This window comes from Armigeres subalbatus, chromosome 2, assembly GCF_024139115.2.
Source record: "Armigeres subalbatus isolate Guangzhou_Male chromosome 2, GZ_Asu_2, whole genome shotgun sequence".
NCBI classification, from domain to species: domain Eukaryota; kingdom Metazoa; phylum Arthropoda; class Insecta; order Diptera; family Culicidae; genus Armigeres; species Armigeres subalbatus.
The window spans coordinates 131,943,867-131,964,763 of NC_085140.1; the positions used below are offsets into that span (position 1 = coordinate 131,943,867).

A 20,897-nucleotide genomic window follows, 5' to 3' on the forward strand; every position below is an offset into this window, starting at 1 on the left:
CATTGTCATGTACGCTAAGTGGCCCAATCCGAATCCATATTTAATTCAAATCTAATACAAATCCATTTTATTTTGAAAACAGATCTAAACCAAATCCAAACCAATTTCGCTTCAAATCCACTTCCAAATCTAATCCAAATCTATTAGATCAAATCCAAACCAAAACTAATCCAAATCCAAAACTAATCCAAAGCCAATCTAATTTAATTCAAATTCAATTCGAATCCAATCCAATCGAATCCAAATGAATCCAAATCTATTCCAAATACTATCAAAATCTAATACAAATTCAATCAAAATCTAAACCAATAAAAATCCAATTTAAATCCATTCAAAATCAAATTCAATCCAGATCTAATCCACATCTAATCTAAATTCAATCCAAATACAATCAAAATCCATTAAAAATTCAATCAAAACCGAATACAAATCCAATCCATATGAAATCCAATTCAAATCCAAATAAAATCCAGTCCAAATAAAATCCAACCCAGTCCAAATGAATAGCTAATTCAGTACATCTTGAACCCAAATCTAATCCAAATCCAATCCAAATCCAATCCAAATCCAATCCAAATCCAATCAAAATCCAATCAAAACCAAATCTAAACCCAAGCCATACAAAATCTAATTCATCTTCTTCTTCTATATATATAAAAATCAATCTATGTATGTATGTTCGCTAACTACTTCTGAACCACTTGGCCGAATTCAACCAAATTTGGTACACACGTTCTCTATCCTCAGGGGAAGTTGACAAAGGGGGTGGGAGGGTCATTTAGAAAAGGGGGAGGGGTTTTGTTTAGAAAACGAACAATTATGTGTAACTTGCATCTCCTAGGGCCGATTTCAATCAAATTTTGTACACATATTCAATATAAGGAGACAACCATATGAGAGTGTAATCTTTGAAAGGGGAGGGGTCTGGAGGAGGGGTATGGTTCAGAAAACGGGTAATTCAGAGTAAATTCTGAACCCCTGCACCGATTTCAACCAAATTTGATACAAACATTCTCTACCCTAAACAAAAGATAACAAAGCGGGTGGGGCGGTCATTGTAAAAAGGGAGGGTATGGGGAGGGGTTGTCTTTATAAAACGAGCAATTCAGTGTAACTCCCAACCCCAGTACCCATATCAACCAAATTTTGTACACATATTCACTAAGAGTAGTCGATCATATGGAAGTGTAATTTGGTAAAGAGGGAGGGGCTGGGGAGGGGTATTGTTCAGAAAACAAGCAATTCAGTGTATCTTTTGAACCCCTGGACCGATTTCATCCAAATTTGGTACACACATTCTCTATCCTAAGGAGAAAATAACAAAGGGTGGTATGATCATTGGGAAAAAGGGATGGTAAGGGGGAAGGGTTGTATTTAGAAAAAGAGCAATTCAGTGTAACACCTAACTCCCAGGACCGATTTCAACCAAAATTGGTGTACATTTTCTATCCCAAGGAGAAGATAACAAAGGAGGTGGAGGGTCATTGGGGAAAAAGGAAGTTATGGGGAAGGGTTGTCTTTAAAAAAATGAGCAATTCAGTGTAACTCCCAGGATAAATTACAACCAGATTTGGTACACTTATTCTCTATTTTTGGAAGATGTTTATTGAAAAGGTAGAAGGGCCAAACAAATATATAAAAATCTTATATATATAAAAATCCATCTGTGTATGTATGTTCGCTAACTACTTCTGACCCACTTGGCCGAATCCGACCAAATTGGGTAAACACGTTATCTATCCTCACGGGAAGTTGCCAAAGGGGGTGGGAGGGTCATTTAGGAAAGGGGAGGGTTTTGTTTAGAAAACGAACAATTATGTGTAACTTTCATCTCCCAGGACCGATTTCAACCAAATTTTGTACACATATTCACTATAAGGAAACAATCATACGAGAGATTTTGGGAAAGGGGAGGGGTCTGGAGGGAGGGGTATTGTTCAGAAAACGGGTAATTTAGAGTAAATTCTGAACCCCTGCACCGATTTCAACCAAATTTGATACACACATTCTCTACCCTAAAGAAAAGATAACAAAGGGGGTGGGCGGTCATTGTAAAAAAAGGGAGGGTATGGGGGGGAGGGGTTGTCTTTATAAAACGAGCAATTCAGTGTTACTCCCAACTTCCAGTACCCATATCAACCAAATATTGTACACATATTCACTAAGAGAAGTCGATCACATGGAAGTGTAATTTGGGAAAAAGAGGAGGGGTCTGGGGGGAGGGGTATTGTTCAGAAAACAGGCAATTCAGTGTTTCTTTGAACCCTGGACCGCTTTCATCCAAATTTGGTACACATTCTCTATCCTAAGGAGAAAATAACAAAGGGTGGGATGATCATTGGGAAAAGGGAGGGTAAGGGGAAGGGTTGTCTTTAGAAAAGAGCAATTCAGTGTAACACCCAACTCCCAGGACCGATTTCAGCCAAATTTGGTGCACACATTTTCATCCTAAGGAGAAGATAACAAAGAAGGTGGGAGGTCATTTTGGAAAAAGGGAAGTTATGGGGAAGGGTTGTCTTTAAAAATGAGCAATTCAGTGTAACTCCCAGGATAAATTTCAACCAGATTTGGTACACTTATTCTCTATTTTTGGAAGATGTTTATTAAAAGGTGGAAGGGCCAAACAAAGATATAAAAATATATTGATACAAAGGTTCAATTCTATGACCGGTAGATCTACCTCTGTGGGTTTCTGTGCTACAGCATTGGACATTTTAATTCTATAATTTACTTTTCAGTCCCTAGCAAAGCCGGATACATATAGCTATTAGCTATCTATATATCTCGGATACTTATTCAACGTATGTGACGTATGTGATTTTGTAAACAAAAATTTAAACGTTGATTTCTGCAATCTGATAGCACTCCCACGCAAACTATCGCCACATACAGGTAGGGGAAGGTTTCGGCTACATGTTCGTTGTGTTGGTTTGCGTGGGAGTGTCATCATATTTGACAAATCGACGTATGCATCTTTGTTTACAAAATCACATACGTCGTTTTGAATAAGTTGCCGAGATATATAAAACTCAATGTTTGTATGTTTGTGTGTATGCTCCAGCCTAACTTCTGAACCCATTATTGTATTGTTTAGTTATCGATCAATTCAACCATTTATCGAAATCATGGTTTGCCCAACGTGAAAAGCAATGATTAATGTGTTTCCTTCTGGATGGTGAATGTGATCCCTTCTTTAAAAATAGACGTTTGCCCGGAATAAGGCATCGGTGGATGTTTTTCCTTCTTTAGAAATAGACGTTTGCCCGGAATATGGCGATTATGGGTTTGCTCCCTTCTTCAAAATCAGTCAATGTTTTCAAATGAAATCTGCCTTCTTTTGATCAAATGATGAAGTATCGATAAGAAAACGCAATTATCCTGTTGACCAATTGGTTTATTCATTTTCCGATTGTGAAAAAAAAACTGCGAATCAAACTGGCAATTCCGAGCAAGGCCGGGTACATAAAGCTAGTACCAAATAAAATCCAATCTAGTCAAAAAAAAATCCAACCCAGTCCAAATGAAATGCAAATCCAATCCATCTCGAACCCAAATCTAATCCAGATCCAATCTGAATCCAGTTAAATCTGGATATAATCCAAGTCCAATCTAAAAACTATTCCAAATTCAATCCAAATACAATCAAAATCCATTAAAAATCCAATCAAAACCCAATCAAAACCGAATCCAAATCCATCCATATAAAATCCAATTCAAATCCAAATATAATCCAATCCAGTCCAAAAAAAATCCAACCCAGTCCAAATGAAAAGCAAATTCAATCCATCTCGAATTCAAATCTAATCCAAATCTAATCCAAATCTAATCAAAATCCAATTAAAACCAAATCTAAATCCAAAGCATACAAAATCCAATTCAAATCCAAATAAAGTCCAATCCAGTCAAAAAAAAATCCAACCCAGTCCAAATGAAATGCACATCCAATCCATCTCGAACCCGAATCTAAATCTGGATATAATCTAAGTCCAATAAAAATACTATCCGATCCAACTAACCAAAATTCAATCCGAATTCAATCAAATTCCAATCAAAACCCAAACCAAATCCAATCCAAATCCAATCCAAATCCAATCCAAATCCAATAAAAATCCAATCCAAATCCAATCCAAATCCAATCCAAATCCAATCCAAATCCAATCCAAATCCAATCCAAACCAATCCAAAGACAATCTAAACCAATCCAAACCAATCCAAATCAAACCAAACCAATCCAAACCAATCCAAACCAATCCAAACCAATCCAAACCAATCCAAACCAATCCAAACCAATCCAAACCAATCCAAACCAATCCAAACCAATCCAAACCAATCCAAACCAATCCAAACCAATCCAAACCAATCCAAACCAATCCAAACCAATCCAAACCAATCCAAACCAACCAAACCAACCAAACCAATCCAAACCAATCCAAACCAATCCAAACCAATCCAAACCAATCCAAACCAATCCAAACCAATCCAAACCAATCCAAACCAACCAAACCAATCCAAACCAATCCAAACCAATCCAAACCAATCCAAACCAATCCAAACCAATCCAAATCCAATCCAAACCAATCCAAACCAACCAAACCAATCCAAACCAATCCAAACCAATCCAAACCAATCCAAACCAACCAAACCAATCCAAACCAATCCAAACCAATCCAAACCAATCCAAACCAATCCAAACCAATCCAAACCAATCCAAACCAATCCAAACCAATCCAAACCAATCCAAACCAATCCAAACCAATCCAAACCAATCCAAACCAATCCAAACCAATCCAAACCAATCCAAACCAACCAAACCAATCCAAACCAATCCAAACCAATCCAAACCAATCCAAACCAATCCAAACCAATCCAAACCAATCCAAACCAATCCAAACCAATCCAACCAATCCAAACCAATCCAAACCAACCAAACCAATCCAAATCCAATCCAAATCCAATCCAAATCCAATCCAAATCCAATCCAAATCCAATCCAAATCCAATCCAAATCCAATCCAAATCCAATCCAAATCCAATCCAAATCCAATCCAAATCCAATCCAAATCCAATCCAAATCCAAACGCCAGCATTCTTCTTGCTCGTTTTTTTTTATCTCGCTAATGTTTTGCTTGTTTACAATACCGCTTTTGTGCACCATATTTTTGCACTACCGTCAGGGAGCCTACCGGAGACGGAGAGATTCTCAGCTGGGTTGCCGAAGATGGCCGATGGCGACCGAAGGTGACGTCACGTCCGGCATACTCAGTACTTTTTTCATAACAGACGTAACGTTTCACTCCGGCAGCCCGCTGTGGGTGGCAATGTCTTAGCATTAGCATTAGCATTGAGCAATTCGCACAAATTCGTAGGTGGTACAAGCCTCGACTATTGTATGAGAGTAGCATCACTTCTGTCCGTTACCACAGATATTGATTCTAATCACTAATTCTAATCACAAAGGTGTGTGGGGCGAGACAGCCCTGTTATATACCACTCTACATTATATACTGTTTATGCCGTCTTGGTGTTGATGATGAGCAAGTAACCAAGCATCGCTCTCCCTTCAGTCAGAGTCCGACAGTGATCAGAGTAAGGCGATACATCCGCCGAGTGCAATGAAAGCAGTGGGTGATTTCCTGGTGCAGTAGCAAGTTACACATTTGGCGACAGTGGCAGGATTTACTGCTTATTTTTGTTAGTATGCAGCGGAATATCGCTAACTAATATGCTCAATAATAATACTGTGCCATGGAAATCACCCACTGCGAAATCTCAGAGAAAAATTCCAAGAGAAAAAAAAAACAAGAAGGTTGTTTGCCTTTTGCAGTGTTTACGGAAGCGGTACTGCGAGTTGGGACGTTGGGAGAGACGCGGCGGCGTGTTGGTAAGTGGAACGGAATAGGTTCGAAATTGTTTGCGTGTTTTGAGGACCGCAATGGTGAGTTAAGTATACCGCCAAGTAAAGACGGAATGGTTTGCGTGTTTTGAGGACCGCAATGGCGAGTTTGGAGGTCCGCCAGGTAAAGAAGAAATGATTTGCGTGTTTTGAGGACCGCAATGGCGAGTTTGGAGGACCGCCAGGTAAAGAAGAAATGGTTTGCGTGTTTTGAGGACCGCAATGGCGAGTTTGGAGGACCGCCAGGTAAAGAAGAAATGGTTTGCGTGTTTTGAGGACCGCAATGGCGAGTTTAGTGGACCGCCAACTAAAGACGAAATGGTTTGCGTGTTTTGAGGACCGCAAAGGCGAGTTTGGAGGACCGACAGGTAAAGAAGAAATGGTTTGCGTATTTTGAGGACCGCAATGGCGTGTTTAGTGGACCGCCAAGTAAAGATGAAATGGTTTGCGTGTTTTGAGGACCGCAATGGCGAGTTTGCAGGACCGCCAGGTAAAGATGCAATGGTTTGTGAGTTTGAGGACCGCAAGTTTGCAGGACCGCCAGGTAAAGATGTTTAGTGGACCGCCGAGTAAAACGAAATGGTTTGCGTGTTTTGGGGACCGCAATAACGAGTTTGGAGGACTGCCAGGTACAGATGAAATGGTTTGTGTGTTTTTGAAGAAAATAATGGTGTGTTAGGAAGACCGCCAAGTAAAGTGAAGCAATGAAGTGCAAGTTAAGATGATCGCCAGCTAGATTTAGAGAAGGGTTTGCGAGTTGGTAACTAGTACACGCCATGGCGTGAGCGTGTTGAAAGGAACAGAGTTGAAATGGTTTGATCGATGAAGTTTTTGAGCGGACGGTAATGAATTATGAAATGAAATATAGCATACCACAAATTGACAAGGCAATTAATTTGATATTTTCAGCTCAAATTTTCTTTTCGTTCAAGTGAGTTGAACTAAGGAGTTTGAACGTTCAAGCCAAGCGATTTGCTCAATCCACTTGTGTAATCTGAACTTAGTAAGAGGGTCTCCAGTCGCCTTGCGAGCAAGGGCATAGGATTGCCAAACCAGAGATGGCGAGTTTGATTCTCGGTGCGGTCTAGGATGATTTCGAGTTGGAAACTTCCTCGACATCTTATATTTCATTGTATTCTCCACAGAAGATACATTACATACTCATGCAATGGTGAGCATTGAAAAGCTGAGGAAATGCTAATAGAATAGTTAAAATGCAGACCAAGATCCAGTTGGAATGAAGAAGAAGAGGAAAAAAGAATCTAAACTTAGTATTAGATTATCAATAGCTCACCTGTTCATGTAATAAACATTTAGTTTCCTCGGCCTAGCAACCAAAGTACCGGTACCATAATTGACAAATCGATGTTGGTGATAAAAAAAAAATCCACTATACATAATGCATAATAATCTGCCGAATTCAGCTTATTGTAACATGATTTATTAAAATGCTTCTTATTCATACAGTGGCACTAACAATCTAGTGCTTATGCTTCTACTGGATCATGGAATAGAGAAAAAAGCGAATTCAAATAAAACAGCAGAGGCATGTTGGGAGAAAGTAATATTGAACTTTCTGAAATTGTGGATGCCGCAATGGCGCTTTTGAGAGCTTTGATGGCAAATTGCAATATAAAATACTGAGTTCAGCAGTTGTGATGTCTCTTCAGGAAGCTCGGTGTTACTAATATCGAATGTCAGGAATAACATTGGTTAGATATCCATGGTGATTAATTTATACCCAGATATTAATACTGAAGTTTAAAGCTTTGGCAAACTCGCTTACAAATTTGAAGAAGTACATTATACTTGACTTTTGTTTATGTGAAATCACAATGTTTCCAAAAGCGATCAAAATCAGCCAAGGCCCATATTATATCGATACTTTTAAAATAATCTCTTATCTTATGAGAAGAATATTGCATTTACAAAGTAGAGCATGAAAATTATAATAACCATGCATTTCGTAGTTGTTACTACGTGATTGATAAGATCCATCGAATTTGCATAGGGTACCAATGGAGGGAGTATGGGATTTGCACTTCAACCTCAATATGCATAATTCGAGAGCACTAGTAGTCAAGAGCCTCATACGCCTGTCACTGGCGAACAAAGCTCGTGTACTCTGCATCGAAGCTTAGAACCACTGTTAGGGCGCAATCGTTAATGCGAACATTTTTATATTCGGTTAGTTACTGCAAATAAATTCTTTTCGAGTCCCTTTAATCAAGCAGGTATCTCAAGCATACCACATCGTTATATTGCTACACGATTGAGTGTTTAATTTTGATAAAATATCGTGCATAAAAATTCCCTGGCCATAACAAAAAGGTGGTAGAGAATTAACACTGTTGTTTACATTTTAGAACCAGCACATGTCGGGGTAGGGATTCAGTGCTCCCCTTCTCCCCCTGCTAGTAGTGGATAGCAAACAGCGTTGGCCACGTCCTTTCGGGCTACCGGAGATGGGAAGGAATTGAAGACGCAGTCACTTGCCAACTGCAAGCTGCGGATATTTCTGCACTCGCTAAGAGCTCATGCATAATATTATTGGAATATATGACAGAGGCTCGTCTTGGTTATCCGGTTGCCAATGTGATATTTATCAAAAGATGGTATATTTCAATCGGATGCCGAAACAAGTTTTTTTTTATTTCTAATAGCTGCTGCTAGAGTTAGTCAAGTTGTAGGTAAAGATTAGAAGATATAAACTACCAATCTTAGTGATTGCTAAAACATGAGAAATATAAGAAGATAAATAAAGTAGGAGAATGGAACGGGTATGTGATTGATCCCCCGACCTCCTGCGTATGCGGCAGAAGCCTAGTTACAATCTTTCGACAAGTGCGATTTGTTTATACTTTCATTTTCTTAATCCTCTCTTCATCTCGTTTTGGTTCTCAATCAGATGGAAAATGAACTCAACTCACTAACAGCGGGATGAATATGTAATTCGTTCGCCACAAATCTCTTTTGGTAAATGATAGCATTCACCATGTATTTATATTCGCCACTCAATTCCATTTGGCAATGAATGAACCTAATGGACTACCATTGCGGGCTGCATGCGATGAGCTACGAGTGCTTTGTTTTGCCTTACTCCTGAAAATGCTAGGCGTTCATTGTCAGGTAGGTAGAGTATTTAAATCAGAATCGCTTTATTATATTCGTTTGCTGTGGCAGTTAATGCACAAATGTAAATTTTTAGATAAACTAACAAGATTAGTTAAGGCGACATTGGATCGGGCATCCCGAGTATTTCGTATTTCACAGACGCTTTGGATCCCTTCGGAACATTCAGAGAGTGACGTTTTGGGATGGATAACACTATTAGTATGATTTGTATAAGATCCGTTCAGTAACGTCGGCATGGGTGCTTTCACATTTAACTTCAACAAGATGGATAAAACCTGCTACAGTCATGAATACGTGAAAGACGATGTACATGACAGGAAGAGACTCAGAAGAAGCCAATGTAACTGCATCACAAGTTTGTATCGATTGTGATCAGTTTTTCAGCTTTTCGTTTCAATAAGACCGATGCAGGAGATTATTTAGACAAAGGGGGCTCGATTTGACAGCATTTTCGTACGACCGTTTACATGGTTTGCTCGTTCTGAGTCGAGGTGTACAATGCCATTCCTGGTGTTAGTGACTTTGTAGCTTGCAAGATACAAGCAAGATACTGAATTATTTGGATTTTGCTGAACATCGCACAAGGCTGAAACTATATGATCATTGTGTTTGTGTACTTTATTCAACTAATGATCCACAAAATAAACTCATACTAATTAATTTCAAACAAAGTATATCCTTTGAAATCTATGAAGTGAATACCTCATACGAGTAAACAATAAGTATTAATTACAGATTCAACACATTAATTTAAAATACGCAGTAAATCCAGAAAAAAAACATAATCATATTTCAATGTGAGAAAATCGTAACGTGTACACTAACCACAAAGAATCGGGTTTCAAGCAAAACATCTTGAAAGTATGATTTGATCGAGTCCGCAGCCCTCGAACATTAGTGATTATCGCTAGATGGGAAAGTGTCAGATGGGAGAATGAGCCTTTAGTTTTGTGAAATATTTCGTAAGCGAAGGTCGTGATGTTGAGTTGTTGCGGTTCGCCCAGCAGCTGAAGGTGGATACGACAACATCGAGGCAGAAAATCGTACTTACTTTTCAATCCATAAAACGCTCCGATCGAATTAATCACCAACAAAATGCCATGGCTGTCTACGGGTAAAAGGTCATGACAATACTCGTAGAGGACCAACATGCACATGGAGTCTTGAAGAATATGGATGAGGCGTATGAACTACAACTGTTAGAACCGGGAATATCGGTTCGCTGCCTGAATGCCGGATAATATTCCGGTGAAAATGGTTCTCGATTAGAATGCCTTAAGTTGCATTCTGTAATAAAATTTTTATAGTGGTATTATCACTGAGAGTTAAATAAAATGGAAGCTCAAAAATGGATTTACAATAAAAGAGAAAACCATAGACAAGTTATAATTACAGAAGGCTAACAAAAAAATCCGGAGAGAAAGGGGAATGTGTGGGGAGAGACAGCCCTGTTATATACCACTCTACATTATATACTGTTAATGCCGTCTTGGTGTTGATGATGAGCAAGTAACCAAGCATTGCTCTCCTTCAGTCAGAGTCCGACAGTGATCCGAGTAAAGCGATACATCCGCCGAGTGCAATGAAAGCAGTGGGTGATTTCCTGGTGCAGTAGCAAGTTACACAAAAGGGACTAATCACTATCTCTTAGATAGAGAGATCTGTCCTAGCCACGTCCATGCGAATGCTGAGGAAGGGGAAGGATGGTTAGTTGGACACCTACTAAAGAAAGATGCTGAAAACTCTACGACCTCTCATAGGTGCCACGGGAGGTTTTTGGAATTGTTAATGTAGGAAGCTTTAACAGTACCGTCAACTGGGGGGAAGATGATCATTTTTAAGACAAAACATGCAATAACAATGTGTGTTTACATTTTAAATCGAAACAAATATTTTCAAAACATGTACTGCTATACGTTGCAATAATCAACAACTTTAATTTTCTGAAATGCGTTCGCATTTATTAAAATAAATTAAATTATCACACATTTTTTGAGTAATCTGGTTTGGGGTGAAGTTGATCAAGATAGCTCTACTAAAATCATTATGACCTAGTAGTCAAAATACACTAGGTTATTTGTATGAATGTTGAATTTACTACGTAAAGAAGTCTACGAAGTCAATATTTGAAACGAAAATAGCGTCATTTATGACTATCTCTCTTTCTTCCACAAAATACATTTTCATGATTATAATCGAAAAACTTGAATTTCTACCTAGCGGTTACATTACTTGAACTGAGAATATTGTTGACTACCGTTTCATAAAAAAATTTGGCACTTTTGACTGACGCATCAAATGATCATCTTCACCTCAATGATCATCTTCCCCCCAGTTGACGGTACCTAGTAATCGTTTTGGGAGATCGTGAAACACAATAATAACTAAGATAGAAATAGTGGGTGACCATCCTGTTTCCAATCGAACCGTCAAAAGCGGTTCCAATTTGACTGGTCACATTTTGCATCCATAAGAAGCAAGCAATAAGTTCAAGTGCTGCCAGTATTATCATAAATATAATTATCAAGATGTTGGGGTCAGAACAAATTGGTACTCATTTCATGGTTCCAGTGTACTAAGATTTCTGGTTCCCAGCGGTACCCAGGAAAACTAGCAATCCTTCTATTTCATTTGAATTTGTTCTAATTTTCTATCGTCGTCATGGCTATTATTGTTTTTGTTTATTTATTGATTTCCAGTCGATGTCGGTGATACATTTGAAGACAATTTAAAGAAAACTAAATATTTTCATTACCTTTATTAATTCTGTTATCTTTTAGATTGATTGACTTTGAAACGGTTGGACTGACTGCTCTGCAGTGTCAAGCAGACGATCAAATGGCTTACATGTGAAGCAGCAAGAATTGTATGCCTAGCGGGACTCAGGACGAGTCCATTAAAATCACTAATTAAGCAAATCGACTAGGCAAACATTTAGCGTTACCTACGATTTCAACTGCTTCCTAATGATCCAACTGGAGTTTTGCAAGGCAGGGCTTGTTCATTAGCAAGCTGTTGTAATTTTGTCCTTTGCAGCGTGTCATGAGACTTTAGGATCATTATAACGCAAATGCTTATTACCAACATTATCAGGTTATTTTCATAATCGGAAATACTGATGCGAAGATAGATTTCGCCAACACCTAGCGAAAAGAGATAACGGAAATCACTACGGCACGGTGTGTCTATGGGGAAATATTATTTTTCAAAAATCAGTATCTCTGAAACACCCACCACATGAGAGCAGATGATCTCCTCTTTCATATAGTGGATAAACTAAAATGTTCTATCGGGGGATTTAGAACAATTTTTATTTTTTTCACTATTTTTGGTGCAAATTCCATAGAAATCTCAAATGATCGCCGCTCTAACCCCCCCAAAAATGTATGGAAAATAGATAGAACACTTTAAAAATGCACTTACGTGAAAGAGGCACACCTATACTTTCGAGTAGTGAGTGTCTTTGCCATACTGATTTTTTGTAACTAAGCCTCTTCGACAAAGACACCGTGCGGTGCTTGCTACTTTCGACATATTTGGGAAGTGCATCCTCTGCCTTTATGGTTATACCGAATTTCCAAATAGCAGTAGAGCGCCGGTTGAAATTCGTGGAGCGGATATTGGAGAAAGCATTAGAGCTCTGCAGAAAGTTCGGCATAATATCATGAGAAGCCTATGTGTCAGATATACGCACTTGACCTCAAATGAAGAATAATTCTTTAATAATTATTAATAATATTAATATTAATATTAATTATTAATAAAATTCAACCTCCGAGGAGCCTGGAATCCTCAATTTAGTTCAGTAAATCCGAATAAGCCTGTATACATTTGTTTTGGATGCTGCTGCGGAGGAGGGCAGTGTCAGCTCGAATTCATCATTTTTTTTCATCGTACTGGAGTTCCTAGAAATAAAGCATGATTTAATTGAAGAAAATAGCTAAAAATGGTATTTTCTCCTGAACAATTTCTCACGCCATGCGATCTGCATTTTCTTATGCTACGTTTTGACAGGGCAAGTGAATTGAACAACTCAGTTGAATTCAATTGACTTGCCAAAAGTTGAACATGTTCAACTTTCTTTTCGTTCAAGTGAATTGAATTAAGGTGTTTACACGTTCAGTTCGCGTTCGATTCAAGCGACTTGCTCAATTCACTTGCCTTTGTCTAAACGTAGCATTAGATGTTTTATTGGATTGAAAAATAAAACAAATTAAACAATGGTTACGTTGACTTCAGTGCTTAATCTTGTTCTATAGGCCGTTCATAGATTACGTACTGACTACTGAGATGACATTGCTGGGTACCATGGATTGATCATAGCTTACGAAACTTGTACTATGAAAATATCGCCAGTTTCTTATCGATTGTTGGTATTATTTTCACGATTTCATGCATTCTCATATGTTGCCATACCGACAGTTCTTCACTCCGCCGGTCTCTGGTTATAGGGTTGATAGTGTAGGAGTTGCTGGTAGGCCATGGATATGAGAAAAGGTTTAGATGGACATAAATCAACCAATGTCAATTAGATATACTCGAGACGTTCAATAAACCAGAGGTTACAAGCCAGTGCTGTCTTTTATGTACCACAACAGTTTGGCCGAAAGACATTTTCGGTCGTATGTCAATTTCGGCCAAATGACTTCCGGCCTAATGGTTTGTTCTGTCAAATGGTATTTTCGGCAAAACGGCCCTTTCTCACTGATGAAGGATTGCAGTTTTTTTGTCTCGTCTCGATCACAACTATTGGACCAACATGTGCTTTGTCATCGAACAGATCTGCCACTTTTTAAAGGTTCAACCGACGCTACAAAGATTTCACTGACGCTTGGAATGAAATTTCTGCTGGATAATATATTGTACCATGAGCTTGCCCAACTCTACGGCGAACCCAGTATCCAGAAGGTAGCTAAAGCCGGAAGGGTACGATGGGCAGGGCATGTTGCAAGAATGCCGGACAGCAACCCTGCAAAGATGGTGTTCGCTTCCGATCCGGCAGGTACGAGACGGCGTGGAGCGCAGCTAGCGAGATGGGCAGACCAGGTGCAAAACGACTTGGCGAGCGTGGGGCGTATCCGAGGATGGAGAGATGCGGCCTCGAACCGTGTATTGTGGCGTCAAATTGTTGATTCAGTGTTATCTGTTTAGATGTAAACTAAATAAATGAAAATGAATATATTGTCGTAATCTTCGGCGAGATTCGAACTAACTAGAATATTTGCTCTTACATCGTGTTCAAGACCACGAAACAATAATTTGTAATAACGTTAACCGAAAATTATTTGTTATAAAATTAATTTAAGCATAATTTCAATAATAATCCAGTAAGTTTTTTCTTTCTTTTTCCAGGGCCAACACTGTCTCAGTATAAATCTAGTCATCGCATCCCTTTCAATTGACGATGGGAAACTTTACTCTCGCTGGCTCGATCTGAACGAATCTATCACAATCAACCAACTGGAGCTGAGGCAATCCGAAATTTTGGAAATTCCATCTGGCGTGTTCGATGCACGCCATTTTTATAGCGTTTCTATTCTTACTCTCGACTCCCTTCTGGTGACCACTTTGCCTGCAAACATTTTCCTGGGGTTACAGTTGCTGCAGGAGCTTAATTTGAAAAATTTACCACTGTCACAAGTGGATGAGTACGTGCTGGCGCCAGTGAAGTTCACGCTGACTAGCTTGTTGGTGGAGAACTGCTTGGACTTGCTCAACCCTCGGGTGTTCACCGGAGCCACAACTATGGACAATTTGGCAATCGTTTCTTTTGAGTATAACATTTTTCACGACGTACTCAGCGCTGATTCGTTTTCGATGGTTCCCAGTTTATCCAGCTTGTACTTGAGACAATCACATATAAGAACGCTACCCGAGGATTTGTTTGCGAGTATAAGTAATTCGATTGAGCAAATCCATCTCGATGGAAATGAGTTGACTTCGATCGATGAAGGCGTGTTCGGCAGTCTATTAAAAAGAGAGGTAAAACTATATCTGAAGGACAATCCATTTGTTTGTGATTGCGATTTGGTGTATTTGAGAAAAATGGTAAAAGCATATCCAAATATGTTCGACGAGATTACATGTACCGAACCAATTGAATTTTTTGGGTGGTTGGTTTCTGAAGCCGAGTTCTGCATAACTACTTCTGAACCTCCAACAACGATCAGCACCACCACAGATGTTACAACTTTCTCTGAGGTAACGGATTTACCAGAGGATACAACTATACAAACCACAGAAACTACGGATAAGACAAAACCGCAACCATCCACTAGGCCAACTGGTGAACCAACTAAGCCAACAACTTTGGCACCGGCTACGACTACCACGACTACTACTATTGGAGAAGAGCCTATAGAAACAACTATAGAAACTGTTTTTCCGACTAGTGAAACTACAAATACGATCACTACCACTACTCCTACTCCTACTACTACTACTACTTCTATTCCTACTACTTCTACCACTCCTACTCCTATTACTACCACTTCTACCACTCCTTCTCCTACCACTTCTTCCACCCCATCTACCACTACTGCAGCAGCCAACACCTTTACCGCGCAGTGCGTCCAAACTGCTGTTCAAATAGATGCTGACATCACCACCTATCAAAGCTTCGAGCTGTCTCTCCACAGACGCAGTAAAACCTTCACCATCCTTGAGTCGCAGGAGGGAGCCGTTGAGCTTATTCTGGACCAACTGTACAGCTCGTCTGCAATTCTCTGGTTCTATGACACATCGACCTTGAGTTCCATATTCGCCCTCCAGATCGAAGACAGTGCCGGTTGTGCCGAAATCTTGGGACGAACTGTGCGAATAAGTAATCTCATACCGGATAAAAACTACATCTTTTGTGTGATCTACCAGGAGGAAAACACCATTTCTCCCTTCGACTGTCTTCCACACAAGCTGCTGCCAACGTACGGACAAAGAACTTGGCTGATTGAGGATCAGAAGATTACCGTGATTAGTATTTTGATAGCCTCCGTTCTGGTGGCTATCATCTGCGGGGTTGTATTGAGCTATTGCTTCATCAAGAGTTTCGATGCGTATCAGAAAAGTGAGTATTGCATTGTAGTGGAGTAAGGTGGGGCAAGTGTTCAAAACAAAGTTAAAGTGACGACAAAAGAGCTATGAAAATGAATATTCATTATCTGCAAATTAAAAATAACAAAAAATATTTCAAATTATGATACTGGAAAGAACAAAGCTGTGTTACAATTGTTTCGCCCTTTTCAAAACTTACTCGCGATTTTCCATTACCAACACTAGGTTTCCCGATTAGAGTAAAATCAGCAGTGATTCAAATTGTTCGGGGCCGTCAGTTTGAATATGAATCTATAACACCCATTTTCCCATCAGCTCTTCTGGATTCTGGATGTGTGTTGCTTTTTTCGATGTCAGCTGCAAACAGCGGTCGCGCACTGGACGATCTGATCAAACTCTGATTTTAGCTCTTATCGATGGATACGAAATATATCGCTGATGATGATGAAACTTCACTTAAATTAATGTACCCTTAAAGGCAAACAACTTATCGTTGGATTCAGAAAAGTAGAACACGTACTCAGGATCTCCAGAAATGTCCGCCCCACCTTACTCTACCGAGTAACAAGCACGGTGTTATTCATTCCATTCATTCTAGCTTGCCGCAAGCCAACAACAGAAATGCGAATCGACCGAAGTACCACCAACCAATGCTACATGACTCCGGTTGCCGAACCACCAACCAGGTAATTTTCCAACCGTGCTGCACATTTTCACAACAAGCACCATCCATCTACATTCTTCCTTCCGAATCCCCCGACAGATCCGACAGATCCCGCCACAAGCGCAGCGTTTCCGAGAGCAGTATCGAGAGTTGCCGTAGCTACGTGTCCGCCGTTGTCCCACCGACCCAGTTCCAGTACATTTCCTGGAAGTTGCGTAATCGACCGCGGCACTCGTCGATTCCTTCCCACGGCACCCAGCCGCGTCCGTCGATGGAGTTCTACCCTAAAGATCCGCCACCGCCGCCACTGCCCCCGCATCCGACCAAACGGTTGAAGAAGCAAAAGTCGGAAATTAAAATCAATTTTCAGGAAATTTACGACGAACCGAACAGCAGCAGCTATACATCCAGCATGCACAAAAACTTCCACCCGGGAAAGCATTGAGCAACTTCCACTTTGGGAAGTGTGGGCTGATATCTTACATTTTTGCCGTTTCTAATCCATTCAAACAATAGTTAAAATAATATACTTATAAACTTTCAATTGAGAATTTGACATACAGTATGAAAATCAAATAAATTGTTTAAAAATATTTTAGTCGATTCAGGTGTAAAGTAAATAAAACGTAGACATTTTTGCAGATTTGATATAATTATTACAGTTTTTAAAGTTAGTAGTTTAGTAAAAACATGTAATGTGCATAACAACTGGGAATAAAAACGAACGCTGATACTTTCCTGCAAAACCGATAAAAAAAATCTGTGATGATTTTCAGAAAACAATCATGAATTACCAAAACATTGAATTTATTATTACGTATTTAAGAATTAGGTATTACTACCAGTGGAGCAGAATGTAAAAAATAAGTACCGATACAATGAAATAATAAATAAATTTTGTTTATTTTTTCATTGTATCGGTACTTATTTTTTACATTCCGCTCCACTGGAAGTAATACCTAATTCTTAAATACGTAATATGTTAATATGTTAATATGTAATACCTATGTGTTAAGATCAGAGTTTGCAGAAATCGCTCTCACTAGATAACTAACAACGATAAAAAAGAGGCAAAAGCTCCTTCGAATCATAACAAGCCATTAAATAATAGTTTGTGCAACAAGTTGCTAAAAGATGATTTTTTCAGCACGAGTTGTACGTTTATCCAACGAGGCTTGCCGAGTTTATGAATTGTTGATCGTTTCATTCGACTATTCGGACTATTCGGCCCAATCACCGCTCTATGAGGTACTGGCGTCTGCATAAAAAAGGGTGTAATGGTGGGATGATAAAGGAATAATGAATTAATGCGCCTTTAATATTTACAGGTTTTAAGGAAAGATTGCTTTAAAAAAGTTTTCCGGGTCTTATCAAGCATGAATATGAAAGGCATACTTGAAGTCTGCCGATAAAGGGTTTTAGAATTGAAATCACTAAGACAAACCATTAACAATCATAATTTTTCAACACAGCGTAACGTGGTCGATTGAGAAATTCTGAATTGACACTTGGTATAGTAAATAGACACGTAAGTCCGATATAAGAAAACCCTGATTAATCCACCTAGCAGTGTTGGCGCCTTTCTCGTCAGTGAACTATTGATGCTTTTTTGATAGGGGAAGTGCACCGTTTTTGGCCAACTTAGTGCCTAATTTGGCCAACCCTGAAAAATACATATTTTTCCAAAATAATCGATCAGCAGCGTTGAATCGTGAGGGATATAGCTCTTGTTGGAAATAATAAAACCCTCGCGAATTGCCTAATTTTTGGAGTTATTCACAAAATTGGCCAAATTAGGAACAAGGCCAAAACCGGTACAGTTTCCCTATAGAAAACTTTTTTTTTCTCATAGGTCCTGTACAGCCTGAGTGGTGCAGAGGGTCGACTTGAAAGATATCCATTCTGGGAGATGTCCAGCTATCGCCTTAACCTGTTACCACGTTCGGACTTATTTTATTTCTTCATGGAGGCTACGCCGCCTTGAGCCTCTGGGTATGTCTCTGATGCCATGTCCAGCAGAGTTGCAGTCTAATGCTTTTTTAAAGATTTCATTTCCGGCCCATACGTAAGGTGTGGCCGACCCAGTCCCACTTTCGTACCCCCCTTTAGGAGGCTTCCGATCCTTGTGAAATAAGACTTGCGAGCCTCTTGAAAGGGCGCTTCAGCATCTCGAAAGAATTCCAAGCCTCTTGAAAGGAGGCTTCCGAGCCTCTTGAAAGGAGGCTTCCGAGCCTCTTGAAAGGAGGCTTCCGAGCCTCTTGAAAGGAGGCTCTGAGCTCTCTTGAAAGGAGGCCTGAGCCTCTTGAAAGGAGGCTCTGAGCTCTTGAAAGGAGGCTTCTGAGCCTCTTGAAAGGAGGCTTCTGAGCTCTTGAAAGGAGGCTTCTGAGCTCTTGAAAGGAGGCTCTGAGCTCTCTTGAAAGGAGGCCTGGAGCCTCTTGAAAGGAGGCTTCTGAGCCTCTTGAAAGGAGGCTTCTGAGCTCTTGGAAAGGAGGCTTCTGAGCCTCTTGAAAGGAGGCTTCTGAGCCTCTTGAAAGGAGGCTTCTGAGCCTTCTTGAAAGGAGGCTCTGAGCCTCTTGAAAGGAGGCTCTGAGCCTCTTGAAAGGAGGCTTCTGAGCCTCTTGAAAGGAGGCTCTGAGCCTCTTGAAAGGAGGCTTCAGAGCCTCTTGAAAGGAGGCTTCTGAGCTCTTGAAAGGAGGCTTCTGAGCCTCTTGAAAGGAGGCTTCTGAGCCTCTTGAAAGGAGGCCTGAGCTCTTGAAAGGAGGCTCTGAGCTCTTGAAAGGAGGCTCTGAGCCTCTTGAAAGGAGGCTTCTGAGCCTCTTGAAAGGAGGCTCTGAGCCTCTTGAAAGGAGGCTTCTGAGCCTCTTGAAAGGAGGCTCTGAGCCTCTTGAAAGGAGGCTTCTGAGCTCTTGAAAGGAGGCTCTGAGCCTCTTGAAAGGAGGCTTCTGAGCCTCTTGAAAGGAGGCTCTGAGCCTCTTGAAAGGAGGCTCTGAGCCTCTCGAAAGGAGGCTCTGAGCCTCTTGAAAGGAGGCTTCCTGAGCCTCTTGAAAGGAGGCCTGAGCCTCTTGAAAGGAGGCCTGAGCTCTTGAAAGGAGGCTTCTGAGCCTCTTGAAAGGAGGCTTCTGAGCCTCTAGAAAGGAGGCCTGAGCCTCTAGAAAGGAGGCTTCCTGAGCCTCTTGAAAGGAGGCTCTGAGTCTCTTGAAAGGAGGCTTCTGAGCCTCTTGAAAGGAGGCCTGAGCCTCTTGAAAGGAGGCTTCTGAGCCTCTTGAAAGGAGGCTCTGAGCCTCTTGAAAGGAGGCCTGAGCTCTCTTGAAAGGAGGCTTCTGAGCCTCTTGGAAGGAGGCTTCTGAGCTCTTGAAAGGAGGCTCTGAGCCTCTTGAAAGGAGGCTTCCTGAGCTCTTGAAAGGAGGCTTCCTGAGCCTCTTGAAAGGAGGCTTCCGAGCCTCTTGAAAGGAGGCTTCCGAGCCTCTTGAAAGGAGGCTTCCGAGCCTTCTTGAAAGGAGGCTTCCGAGCCTCTTGAAAGGAGGCTTCCGAGCCTCTTGAAAGGAGGCTTCCGAGCCTCTTGAAAGGAGGCTTCCGAGCCTCTTGAAAGGAGGCTTCCGAGCCTCTTGAAAGGAGGCTTCCGAGCCTCTTGAAAGGAGGGCCAAAACAGAATTAATACTTTGTGTTTTCGTATGAATGGTAAAATACGCTTCTTGAAGCACTCTTCGATGTAAACCCGAGCAGCACACATGTTGCACAAAAGTTTCTGTGACCCATATGCAACCAAATTTAGTCACATTTGAGTTGCTGCAACCAAATTCGTCTGGATTGTGCTGCTAGGAAATCGTACCGTTGATTGTTCCGGAAATAGTGAAGGGAGCGCTTACTTCACCACATCCGCCTTCTTTGCAAATTTTGAAAACTTTTTTGTTCGGACATCGTCCGGAATAAGTAACTTAGACTTTGTAAAGAAATATTCTTGCCCAGGAAGCTGACGGAAGTCAGCCTTGACGTAGGTTTCATCATCCATTACGATTCAACACGAATTGGTGAACAACTTCATGTTAAATTTCCGGGCGCGAGTTTCTGCAGTGGTGTTTCTCTTTTGATCTCAGTTTGGGGTTTTTGCATCTTGTAAACATATAACCTAGCACGCTTCATGGTTTTCTGCACAAAA

The 20,897-nt window shown here is 40.4% G+C and overlaps 1 protein-coding gene across 2 annotated transcripts in view; it reads left to right on the forward strand.

The window, feature by feature from the left end:
• LOC134210855 (mucin-3B-like) overlaps positions 1 to 17,334 on the forward strand; it is a 75,492-nt gene extending 58,158 nt beyond the window's left edge. The window contains exons 1-4 of one of the 2 annotated variants that reach the window (XM_062687216.1): positions 5,579 to 5,880; positions 14,380 to 16,090; positions 16,676 to 16,763; positions 16,841 to 17,334. In XM_062687216.1, coding sequence (XP_062543200.1) covers positions 5,722 to 5,880; positions 14,380 to 16,090; positions 16,676 to 16,763; positions 16,841 to 17,186 — 2,304 coding nt within the window. In that variant the 5' untranslated portion in view covers positions 5,579 to 5,721 and the 3' untranslated portion in view covers positions 17,187 to 17,334. Of the gene's footprint in view, positions 1 to 5,578; positions 5,881 to 14,379; positions 16,091 to 16,675; positions 16,764 to 16,840 lie in introns of those variants that run through there. The other variant, XM_062687215.1, reaches the window with a different exon arrangement.
• Positions 17,335 to 20,897: the final 3,563 nt, after the last annotated feature.